Source organism: Coccinella septempunctata, chromosome 5 (assembly GCF_907165205.1).
Source record: "Coccinella septempunctata chromosome 5, icCocSept1.1, whole genome shotgun sequence".
NCBI classification, from domain to species: domain Eukaryota; kingdom Metazoa; phylum Arthropoda; class Insecta; order Coleoptera; family Coccinellidae; genus Coccinella; species Coccinella septempunctata.
The window spans coordinates 1,478,977-1,492,100 of NC_058193.1; the positions used below are offsets into that span (position 1 = coordinate 1,478,977).

Here is a 13,124-nt window from a genome sequence, read left to right on the forward strand (position 1 = left end):
ACAAACATCCCTGGAATGTTTTGGGATGTTTCGAAAATGTTGGGCTGAGGATGTTTCTTTGAAACGTAATATGCACTTCCCAAAGAGGTCTCCAAAGGCTATTGGAAATCTTTATTTGTTCTGATCTGTGCCATCTGTGGCATTTCTTCGTCTACCTACTGAGAGGTACTGTCGTGTTGAAAATAATGTAAATGTGTGGATATCTTCTCTTGGCGTCGCATAGTTTGCCTTGGGAGGTTTATTCCAAATAAACAATATACAATTCACCTATTTCATTTTGCCGCCATTTCCACTTTCTTCGTAGTTTGGACTGTGGACTGTTCGGAGTTGAAAGTTGATTGGTGATTTGTATAATATTAACTACTTCTGTGTTGGTTTTGATTGTGAATTTAGGATCGATCTCTTCATAGTAACCAAATACAATTAATAAGTAAGTATTACATGAATTAAATGTATAGTATAATGCCCAGAAACATACATATAACCTCAAAAGAATCCACGCTGTGTGGTTAATATTATTTGTGTATTTGGGACTAGGTATAAGAGATCATTGTATTTTGTTTGGAATAATCGAATGGTATATGGAAGGTTATTATAATTATTCAAGAAATAACTTTATAAAGTTTAATGCCATATCATCGAGGATTTCAAAATATTTATTTCAATCTCTGCCGTTGATAATTCCCAGAATATTTTGTAAGATTACTCTTCCGACGATAATAATAATCATTCATCACTTGTGAATCACAAAATAATTCAAATTGTCCCAGAAAAGTTCTTGTTTTTGAAAACTCCTTTAAATTGTTCCATCTTCCACATTCATATAATAGCCGCCTGCGGCGGACATTGGCTGTTCTATAAAAGTTCTATTCATGTATAAACAGAACATCGCAGTGGATGTTCAATGTCTCGAAATCTCTTACTTTCAACATCTCTGAGATGTTTTTGTGCTCGCTGGGCCATCACCTTTCCTGATATTACACTGGACGAACTCCTCATTACCCTCTATTCCAAAAAGGATACTACTCCAGGAAGTGATGGTATCTCCTATAGTCTGCTTTATTAGAATCTCCCCATGGTTGCTCCCTCGACCTTACTTCAAATTTTTAATTCGACCTTCGAGTCCCAGACATCTCCCCCTGCCTGAAAGACACAATCTTCATCCCTATATGTAAACCAGGTAAATCACCTGATGACCCTTTGAGCTACCGACCCATAGCCCTCACCTCCTGTCTGCACAAACTGTTGGAATCCCTATTGGTTACTAGACTAGACCGCATTTATGAGTCTAGTACGGTGGAAGACGAAATTCAATTTGGGTTCAGAAAACGAAAATCCGTCCTAGAGGCCCTTTTCTTTCTAACTGCTAACATCTATTCCTCCTTTGCGAGGGGATTGGTGATGCTGGCAGTTTTTCTGGACATTAAACAAGCATACGATTCCGTCAACTTTCACATCTTGGGAGCCTCCCTTCGTAGTGAGAACATCTCTCTTCTTAATAGACCCCCCAACCCGTGTTCTTCTTGGGCCCGAGGAGGCAAATTTGGGTTTAGATCAGGGCTCACCTATGAGTCCCCCCTTGTTTAACTTCTATGTAAAGGACCTTGGAAGGTTCATATCCACCCCGGGTGTTAAAGTACTGAAGTTTGCGGATGATACTACATTATTTGCATCTGGTCCCGACTTTCAATCAGTATTTGATGCTATGTCTTTGGCTTTGAGTAGACCGGAGGCTTGGGCAGAGTCAAAACAATTGGAAATCTCCGTCGAAAAGTTACATGCTGTCTACTTTCACAAATCAAAGCTCTTTCCCAACTTACCCTCTTTCTCCCTATTTGGTCGTGACATCCCTTGGAAGGAATCCGTTAAATATCTCGAAGTAACCCTTAACCGAAGTCTAAAGTGGTCCTCCCATATTTCTGATGCCTGTAATGAAGCCTTTCAAGGTATTAACTTCAGATCCCTCTCAAGAACTTGGTGGGGTTCTCACCCTTCCACCCTTTTGGCCCTTTATAAATCCAGAGTGCGGCCGCATCTAGATTACGGCAGCATTTTATTCGGGGCAGTCCCGAGGAGGACCCTTTATCTCTTGGACCGAACTCAATATACCGCTTTGCGTTCATGTCTTGGAATGATGAAATCAACCCCTATTAATGTCTTACTCGCCCTTGCAGGAGATTCAGGAGAACTCCCCTCAAATACCGGCGTATATGGCTGGGAGCCAAGTTCACCTCTAGACTGCTTCGACTTAAAGATGATTGTGTGTTGGATTCCATCAAGTCTCTTCAACGGTGGAGTAATCTACCCCTGCTGTCATCCCTTCCTCTTCTTGACTCTCTTAACATCATAGACGACCCTGGCTCTATTTATTCGGATTCATCCCTCCCATGCCATCAGGGGATTAACTCTGCCGCACTCAAAAGATCCCTCTACATTCCCTTGGCCTAAAAAAAAGACACTCCCGACAAGTCTTCCTTATTCCTGGAAAAATGCGACGAGGTGTTCCCGAACACCGTCAAAATATACACAGACGCTTCCAAATCTGGGTATCGTGTTGGCATCGGCGTTTACTCCCCTTCCCTGATCTCCCAATCCTTCCCTGGCTCTCCTGGCGTTTCACCTTCGGTTATATTTTCGGACTCCAAAAGTGCCTTGGAAAAAATCTCCAATTGGAGCATTCACTCTTCCAATGATTACATTATCCTTGATATAAGGAAAAAATTTATCTCGCTTAAAAATTCCGGTCGCTCAATATCCCTTGCGTGGGTCCCAAGTCACACTTGTATTCCTGGCAACATTTCCGCTGACTCTCTAGCCAAAGAGGGAGCTTCCCTTCCCCACTCTAACCCTGCCAAGGCAGATGCCAGGGAGTTCAGACCCCCTTTTAAAAAAACAATTTGGGAAAGATGAAAAAGAGAATGAGCTAACATAGGTCGTCGAAAGGGACGCCCCTACTCTCAGATGACTTGCCCTCAATAAACCCTGGTTCCATGAACTCAATCTTCCCAGACTATACCTCACCACCAACAACAGACTCCGCTTCACACATTGTTCCATTCCAGATCACCTGTTTAAATTAAATGTCAGCGATCCTGACGCTTGCGTGTGCGGGGAAAGGGGTGATCTTCTTCACATTTTCCTTCAGTGCCCTAATAATCAGCCCAACATAAACAAATTCTATGCAGATGTGACTCGCTTCCTTAGGAGCAAAATTCCCCTACCGCTTAGTCTGGAGGATGTTTTGTTCTCAAACGACCCTGTTATTGTTAATATCATAGTCAACTTTTTGAATGCCTCTGGCTGGGCCAGAATATGATATATTATTATGTTGTCTTGGTTCTTGTCGTTATGTCGTTAACCTCATTGTTTGTTTCCAGCTTCATGTGACGTTTTGTCTTGGACTTTTTTATGTCTGTTTCCCACTTCCCTCCCTCGTGGAGAGCCCACAACACCTCCTATAATTAAACAAGCGAAAAAGCCATGTACCCTCTAATAAAGTACATTCCTGTTGGTTATTGACTTTTTCAAGACCCGTCCACCGATGGAGCCAGCAGCCGAAACTTGTGATGTGGTAGTTGCCAAACCCATAGTAAAGGAAGAAGAAGATACCTAAAACTCACCAAAAATCGATAAAAATTATAACTATGATTGTTTTAATTCTGAACTTTAAGTTCATAACAAAAGATAAAACAGATTTAAGACGATATACATTATCAATCTTCGAAAATACCGCGAATAATAGAAAAGATGAACGAAAACATGGTTGCAATTGGTTACCTTGTCCAATAATGGAAATCAATGAAATCGGTCACGTCAGGAAGGTCTTCTCTCCTCTTCACTTGTGCGTTATATCTTCTATTCCTGCCTTTTGAACAATATTCATCATCTTGTTGTTGACGTGAAATAATTTCACTGACCTCACCATCACTTCCATCAGAACTATTTGTTCGGCTTGAAACACCACTACCATCTTCTTTCAAGAATTCCACCTGTTGGTAAAAATAATATTTTAAATAGGATGCAATCATCACTACTACCTACTATTAAAAATGTAAAAGTTCGAATGCTCTTCCTTATATAACTTCCGAACCAGATGGTAGTTTTTTATTTCACTATATGTGTTGTATTATATTATTATTATTATATTATCCTTATTCTCCCTAGGTACCGTAGGCATTTGGACATTCCGTATATGTAGTATCACCATCCTGCCATCACAGTTTCTATCATAAGAACTCTTAGAAGACATGTACATAACAATCAAGATCTAATAGTTGCTGCACGCATGCCTTGCACTTTAGGTAAATAAGTTTTCTCGAAAATGAAGGACAAAACAACAACAACCAACAAATCTGGAATAATTTACTTTATAGACTGCATGGAATGTAATAAAATAAGTCATATATAGCCCAAACTGGCAGAAATCTAAAAACTCGAATAAAGGAACATGTTAGAGATTGCACAATGGCAAGACAAATCACGGGCTTATCAAAACATATATGTGAAATCGGACATACATCTTTTCTCAGATGCTAGGTATTGAAGAATCGAACGAAATAAATAAAAACGAGAGTTTTTGGCGGAGGTTGAAATCATGAGCCATAATAACAACTTGAATATCAACTCAGATTTTAATGGTATTAATAAATAAATAAATAAATAAATAATAACCTTATTCCAAAGAATCTTCGTACAAAGATCAAATGAAATTGACGTCACAAAAATACAACTACAAACGCTTTGCAGCTACAAAGTATTCGCTCAGTGAATATGGCTCAATATCAATAAGACAGTTTTTGAGTCTTTTTTTGAAAACATTGATGTTATGTAAAATTCTTGAATTAAGTGTTTTGAATAATTTTTTCCACATGTAATATGGATATTTTTCTGTTATCGATATTCTGTGAATAGGATAGTACAGGTTTTCTGATCTTGTGTTTTCTCTGTGCTTGAAATAATATCAGAAAATCAAATATTGTATATGAGGCATACAGAGTTGAAATTCTTTCACACTTGAACACTCCTCCACAAGACTGTCTAAATGATGACAATTTTTTTTTCAATTTTGAAAATTACCTCTACCGCTGAACTACTTCCCCAGAACATCATACCATACCTCATAATTTACTCAGCATTCGCGAAATAGACTATCCTCAATTCTTTTTCACTAATATACTTTGACAATGTTCTTATGCCAAAACTGATTTTACTCAGTTTACTAGATAAGTACTGAATGTGGTCGTACCAATTCAAAAATCTATCAACATATAGATAGACCCAAAAACTTTACTGAATCTTTCCCTAGTACACTTCTACTTCCGAGCTGCAAGGTGTCATTCAGTTCTCGGCGCGATTTATCAGTACTGAAAATTAATACTGCAGTTTTGTTCTCATTTATTATAAGTTCATTGGAGTAGAGCCAATTTTTGATAATTATGAAAGATACATCAGCTTTATCACCGAGAACTGAAAAATTCTGACCTTTTTATAGTATGTTTGTATCATCTACAAAACAAGTAATAATAATTAAGAGCCATTTGATTAGTATACACAGATCATTTACATGCAGAATTAATAATATCGGGCCCAGTACACTACCCTGAGGTACTCCTGTTTCAATATTTTCAAATCCTTATTCAGACAACACATACCCTACTCTAATAGCAACTTTCTGATGGCGATCTCCGAGGTAGCAGTCAAACCATCCTTTCACTTCATTACAAACCCCCTTTTTTTTTCAAGTAGATAACCATGATTGAGACAATAGTATGCTCTTGTTCTATTTATAAATAAGCCCAAATCTGGAGAATAATCAGCAAAGGGAAGATCAATAATTTCTTTAGACAACTTCTGAATGAGCAATTCAAAAAACGTGGAAAAATTGTTTCACTGTTTGACACCTCGGATGATGACCCTTCAACACAGCATTCATTATTAAGAATTTTCCCCGTTATATATTTCACTATAGACCACATCATTTTGGATTTGTTATCTGAAACTTGAATTTTTTTCATAGTTTATATTAATTCTATTCATTATAATATCGTCGAATTGATTAATATGAGTAAGATGAGAGGATTCTCTCACGATAAAACGCCTTTTGCTTACTCATATTATGATGTCACTCGGCCTCATTTGTCATTCCTTTCTGTGCCTTTTTTTTGTGTTTTCCTATGTTTTTACTTTTGACATTATTCATCCATGTGTCTCTTGACTTGCTTGATGTTCATTTTTAAGATTTCAGAAAATTTTTTCCTGATGATATATATCATATATATAATTTTTATTAATATCATTTTTACTAATATCGAAGTCTCACATTGTTGTAAGTTTTATTTCACCTACTTTTGTATGTTTTTAAAACGTTATGTAATTTCCAGTAGCCCTAAAGAAGGATAAGTGATTATCCGAAAGTTTGGCTGAAACAATAACGAGCTTAAATTGTAACAATTGACTACATTCCTGATTAACCTTTCCATTCCGTAGAGTACCGAGCGTGAATAGCGCTGAGCTATTGGACTAGCACCGCTGTAGCCCTTCCTCTCATTTACCTATGTTCCAAAGTCGTAAAAATCATCTGCCAATCGAAGGCTAATGATTTTCTCATATTGTCACAAAAGTTTACGTAAGTCGGTACTTACAACAAGTTGTTTTGTTTCAATTCATTAATGTCAGTATTTCTAATATATCAGAAAAAAATTCAGATGTTTTAAACTCTAATGAAATCATATGAGCAGAATGCAAAATGGATCCTTAACTTATGTCTTCCCTATTTCATCTCCTTTTTAACGGACGTAATTGATTTTCATCACTTATTCTTCATCGGATAGTCTAACCTTATACAGGGTGTTTCATGAATCGTTGGCCATCGCCTAATGGTGAATGCGAGTCATCCAGGCCTTTCAGAAAACTTGCTTGTTTCGTACCCTAAGGTGATTCATGAAAATTGGCCTAAATTTTCGATAGCCATAACTCTAGAATACAAAGTCCGATTTCGATCAAATTTTATAGGTTTGTTGACTTCAGGAAGCTCTTTCAAACAGCTCATGAAATAACAATATTTTCGGGGCAGTACTCAGCATATCTTGATTTTTCCTTCAAGCTCGAAAATCTATTTTCTTTACATCCCTTACAGAAATTTCGTTATTGCCAAGAAAAACATCATAATTTATTCTAAGGAATTCAATTTTCACTTTGCATGGCACACTTGTCACAAGGGAATAGGAACCGGATGAATTAATCTTTTGTGTAATTTTTTGATATACCTGTTTCTATACCTTTGCTGATAATATTTATTGTTTTTGCCCAGATTTTGAATTGTTTTAAATCCTGTGCAACTCATTTTCAGTTTAAACCTCCTGCACCCACTGAATGTTCGTGAAAAAGTGATTTAAAAAGTATGCAAAATCGAGCTATGAATTCTTTGGAAATCACATATTGAATTTGGATACAAATGAAGTAAACCCGCTTAGAAAATGTAGTACGTGAGTGAATTCGCTTCGAACCACAAAAAATTTTGACGAATTGAATATCAGGGGGAATTCACTTTCAACATGATAGTACAGCTCCTCGCCGATTTAGACTAGTTGGATTAGATGGATAGGAAATGGGGAATTTTCGTCCCCAAGGCCCCCTGATCTAACGCCTCTGGATTATTTTTTGTGGGGTTATCTGGAAGAGAAAGTATACCTACCTATGCCATTGAAATTACTACAAGGGGGCATTTGAGATAGAGGATAGAAGAAACCTCCGTAGAAGTTGAACAAGATCCCGATATGAAAAGGACAATAAATAATATGATTTTTAGAGCTACCAAATGTGTCGAGATGGAAGAACTAAATTTCGAACATCCCTTATGAGAGTACATTCTCATTGTTGCTTTATAAGAGGAAATAATAGTAAACGCAATTCATTGACCAAAGGGCCAAATGGCCATCGACAGTAATTAGTCCTACAGCCAGGTAAGTTTATAATAATGAAAAGTGAGATTGCAGAATATTTGGAGATTGATTGTTTGAAAATTCAACATTTGTAGAGATCAAAAAAAAAACTCAATATATATATTATGGAGGTAAATCAATTAACTTTTCTTTCTGAAGTGGTGGTCATTGATTGCATGCTCACTCAGTGGGCAGGACTGTCTCTGAACTCCTCAAGATGTTCTCTGATAGTTTTAAGGGGGTATTTTGCTCTGGACTTGGAATGCTGGTTTCGTTGGTTTAAGTGCGGTTGCAGGATTTCCCAGTTGTGCGGTCTTTGTGCGAATTTCATGGAAAGTTTCCTCATTCTGTCTACTATAGGCTCGATTTTGAGTAGATCGTATAGCAGCGAGTTTGGAGAATTGTGTAAAGGATTATTGGGATGGCGAATTTTGGTTATTTTCCTCATTGCTGTTGTTTCTGCTATTTCAAGTTGCCTAATGGTTGGTCTTCTACAGCCCAAGTATAGATTGTGCCCATAATCGATAAGTGGTCTGCATATACTTTTATAGATAGTGGCAGCAGTCTGACTGTTGATTCCCTTGTATTTGTAGGTGAGGCTGCGGAAAACTTCAGCTCTGGTAATTACCCTTTTTTCAACCAACTTACTGTGGTATTTGAAATTCAGCTTTTGGTCTAATTGAAATCCTAAATATTTTAGGTTAGCTTTAGGCTGGATGCTGTGTTGGTAGATCGTGATGTTTGGCGAAGCACTCGTAATTTTGTGATTGAATATTATTAATTCGGTCTTGAGGGGGTTTAATCGTAGCTTCCACTTTTTCAGCCATTCCAGTGTAGCATCTGTTAGTCCTTGTAGAGCATTAATTACTTGTGGTAGAGTTCGGTTATGGGAAACTAAGGCTGTATCGTCCGCGAACTGGAGAACGTATTGGTGGCAGGCATGATATGAGCCGGTCAGAGGAAAAGTGGTATAAGTCACAAATTCCGATTTTTGAGTTATACCGATATTTTGGTACCAAAGGCATTGATAGGTATGGAAAATTTTGTTAAGAGGAAAAACATAACTCGGTCAAAACGACGATTTGACTCATACCACTCATAAGAAGAATAATATGCAACCTTTGCTACCCAAATATCGGTATAACTCAAAAAATGGAATTTGTGACTTATACCACTTTTCCTCTGACCGGCTCATATGGCAGTAGATGTTATAGAGAAGGGATGACAGTGGTAAGCCCTGTGGGAGACCTTTTTCGATGGTGAAGGTTTGAAATGTGCCGTTCCCTATTTTTACCCTTAACATTCTGGCAGTGAGGAATTCCTTTATGATTTTTATTAGATATGTGGGTACATCGAGTCTTTTGAGTATGTAGAGTAACCCCTTGTGCCATACACTGTCAAACGCCTTTTTGATATCTAAAAACAATGCAGCGGATTTCAGGTTGCTCAGTTTGGCGGTTTGCACATTTGATGACAGTATTGTAAGTGGATGGAGGGTTGAGCAGTGCTCTCTGAAACCAAACTGGTGTTTGGGAATGCGCCCTGCAATTGCTTCTGATAGTTTGTTTTTCAGGGTTTTTTCAAATAATTTTCCGATATTGGGCAGAAGCGTTATTGGCCTGTAATTGTTTATTTTTTGTGGTTACCATTGGATTTGAGGATAACAATAATATCTCCTTTTTTCCATTCTGAAGGGAAGTAGTGGTTATTCAGACAAAACTGGAATATGAATATTATGAACAGATGGACTTCGAGGCTTAAATTTTCCACTACCATCCAAGATATAGAGTCAGGACCTGGAGATGTGTTTTTTTGACTCTGAAGAGTGTCAAGGTATTCTTCTTCCTTTATTGGAATTATTCCTGAAAAAATTTTTTTGCCAGTCGTTTACCGTGGAGTCAGTGAATCTATCAAAGTTGTCCTGCGATGTATCATTAAAGAGTTTTGAAGAATGTTCTCCAAACAACTCTGCTTGTTGAGCTTCGGTGTTATAAATTATACCATTTTCTTCAATACTTTTGATACGAGGTGGTTTTTTGTATTCAGACAGTTTTTTTAATTTGTTGAAAAAAACGTTTACCTTGGCAGTTATTGATTTCCTCGAATGCAGCCAGCCATTTATTCTGTTTATATTCTTGGATAAGCCTGTGAATGTTCTTATTGTACCTGTTGATGTGTGTTTTGATCTCTGGTAGAGGAATATTCCTGTATTCTCGGTACATTCTTCTTCTATTTTTAATCAATCGGATGATGAAGGGAGGAAGTTCATGTGTATGGTAGATGTTTGGCCTTTTGGGAGTGTTATTCAATGTAGTGACTTCTAAGGTTTTTAGAAACTCGGATACCACATTCTTGTCAAGGGGCTGGTCATTGACATCTTCAATAAATTCTTTCATACATTTGTTAATCTTTATCATGTTTGACTTATGAAAGTTGTAATGAAGTTCGTGTTTTATTGTATTGTTCAGTTTTACCTGAAGCTTGAATATAATGACTTGATAGTCTGCTCCCAGGTCTGGTGACATCGATTCCCTTAAGACAATTGTCAAGAGAGTTTGAATATATAATACGGTCTGGAGTGCTATCTTCGTTGTTGGGCATAATAAAGGTTGGAGGAGTTTTTGCTATAATAAAGTTTTGGTTTTTCAGAAAATCCTTGAGTTTTTTGTGTTTCGCTGCAGTGTTTAGATTGAGATCGCCGATTATGATGCAGTATTTGTGTCTGCTGGCCATATTAAGAATACTTTGAGAGGAAATAAATAGTAATTGATCACAAATAAGTTTGCGATCAACTTCAGATGATTTATTGAAATTGAGCAACTGAACAGGTGAAAATGCTCTTACCTAACCCAACTGGCTTAAGTCTCGAACTCAGATGAATCTCCCACTGGTCTGGTAGCAGAAAGGGGGCTCCTAAGGGAGCCTGACTACTGACAGTGTCAGATGAGAACGAGAGATGCTTTGCGATGACGAGCATATGGCCCATAGAGTACCCAACCTATGGTGTTAGATAATGCACCCGAAAGCTCAGACGACGGGCGTAACGTGCCAGGGAGAATAAAATGAGGAAGCACATCCGAGCCAATCAACATCCCTATGGTACGAGGAATATAGAAGAGTGGATCAGCTAGGGTGAGATGCTGAAATTCAGGCCACCGGCCATTGAACGCTTTGACAGGAAGGGGATCTATGGGGCTGTCAATAACGTGGGCTTTGATGATACGATGGGGAGGATCTCCCTGGTGACAGAGGGTGACGTATGCTTATCCTTGGATGCGAAACTGATCCGCTTTACTCAAGGTGCGAATTTGAATAGTTTTTGGGTTAATGTGCAGACGAAGCTTGGAGGCCCAATCTCTGGAGATTAGGGTATGTTGGCAGCCTGAATCCAGAAGAGCGCAGCCGAACACGACATTCCGCAGGTTATCTAGACGAATCCAAGCGGTAAGCATGAGGTAGTTAGGATTATTGGTTCGACGCAGGGAAGACCGCGGAGTTGAAAACAGATGACAAGAAAAGAAAAGACGGGAAGACAAAGACAGATGATTATTCGGCGGGATTAGACGATCGCAAGAAGACCACACTTGTAGTCACTCGGAACCGCTTCCAGAAGTAGTGCAGGAATGACGGGACGGTGGAGCCCAAGACGATGCTGATATAGGAGTCTCGCGATATCTACCCCTTACTGAGGTGACCCGAGAGGTGACAGCGCGGGTTGGAGACCTGGACACTACAGAAGGGGAACATCGGTCCGTCGAAGGGGACTTTTCTTCCGTGTGGGACACTGAAAGGGGCCTGGAAGTAGGTGCAAGGTGAAGAATCGTATGGTGTCGTAGTCCGCACGTGTGACAGCACTGATCCAAACTGCACGAGGTAGTTGCGTGAAAGTTCGACAGTTTCTGCATAATTGCCTGTCCACGAAAGTTCGCCAATGATTAATATTCATGGCCTTGAACTCACGACACTGGCGAATGGAGTGATTCGCCGAGCAGAACACGCTCGCGGACGACGAACGAGATGAGGTAGAGGGGCGTGCACCAGCGTAAGCAGGACGGCGAGATGATAGACCAGACGATGAAGGCACAGATGAGGCAGGAACAGACGCTGAGCCCACTGATGATTGAGGTCTTGACGACTTCTTTGGCACAGACGCACGGGAAGTGTTGACAGAAGTGCTTTCCAACACTCGCAACTGTCGACTGGTGAATTCGAGCAATTGAGCTAGAGTGGGAAAGTCATCGTTTCGGCCGCAACGTAGATAAAGAATAAAAAGTGAAGACTAACATCTTATTGCTTTCCCGTCTTACCCCTTATATACAACGATTCTTCGATATTCTAAGTACTGGCCTGAAAATATTGAAATTTCATTAACCTTTTGGAAGAGCTTCGTGAAGTGAACAAACCCATAAAATTTGGTTGAATTCGGACTTTGCATTCCAGACTTATTGCTATGGCAAAATTTATGCCAATGTTCATGAATCACCCCGTATTTCCGAAACTAATAGCCTTAGGATACAAAACAACCATGTTTTCTGCAAGGCCTACATGACCTGCATTCACTATTAGGCTATAGCCAACGACTCATGAAACACCCTGTATATGTGGTATACTACATGCTCATAAAGTGACAACGCATCGATCGCTCATTCAAGATTTCCGAAGGGCTTAGTGCTCAGTAATCGCGATCACTTTAGTGCTCGGGAGGTTTTTAGGGATTGCTAAGCACTAAGCCATTTCGATAAAGTGCTCAAATTACTAAGCACTAAGCACTGGTTTTGAAAAGTGCTCGGGAGCACATAAAGACTTCAAGTGCTTTCACAAGCACTAAGCATAATGCTTTGGCACCTAAGGTAGGTACATCGATCGAAAGACTGTTGAAGAAATGGTTCGAGTTGAATTGTGATTGATAATGAACTGAACAAATGAATGACATCGGAAATTTCACTTTTGATTTTCTAAACCTACATTTTATGTGTATCGTCATTTAGAGAACACACGCATCATTCCGTCAACTCTTCATTATTTCCTGGAACATCACTTGAAACATAAATAACAGGTAATTTTTTTCTGAAACTTTTTAGGGTTTTCACTCCCAATCTCTGGAAAATGCAGAATCCTCCAGGATTGAATTTCAATCGATATTCAACAGGTAATTAATTCAGATATTTGAAAAAAGGCCACGTA

General features: G+C 38.8%; 1 protein-coding gene across 1 annotated transcript in view; it reads right to left on the reverse strand.

Annotated features, from left to right (window-relative positions):
- LOC123313614 (SIN3-HDAC complex-associated factor-like) overlaps nucleotides 1-13,124 on the reverse strand; it is a 37,654-nt gene that overhangs the window by 18,550 nt on the left and 5,980 nt on the right. Inside the window, exon 2 of the mRNA XM_044898567.1 lies at nucleotides 3,778-3,989. Within this exon, the coding sequence (XP_044754502.1) occupies nucleotides 3,778-3,989 (212 nt within the window). The remainder of the gene's footprint in view (nucleotides 1-3,777; nucleotides 3,990-13,124) is intronic.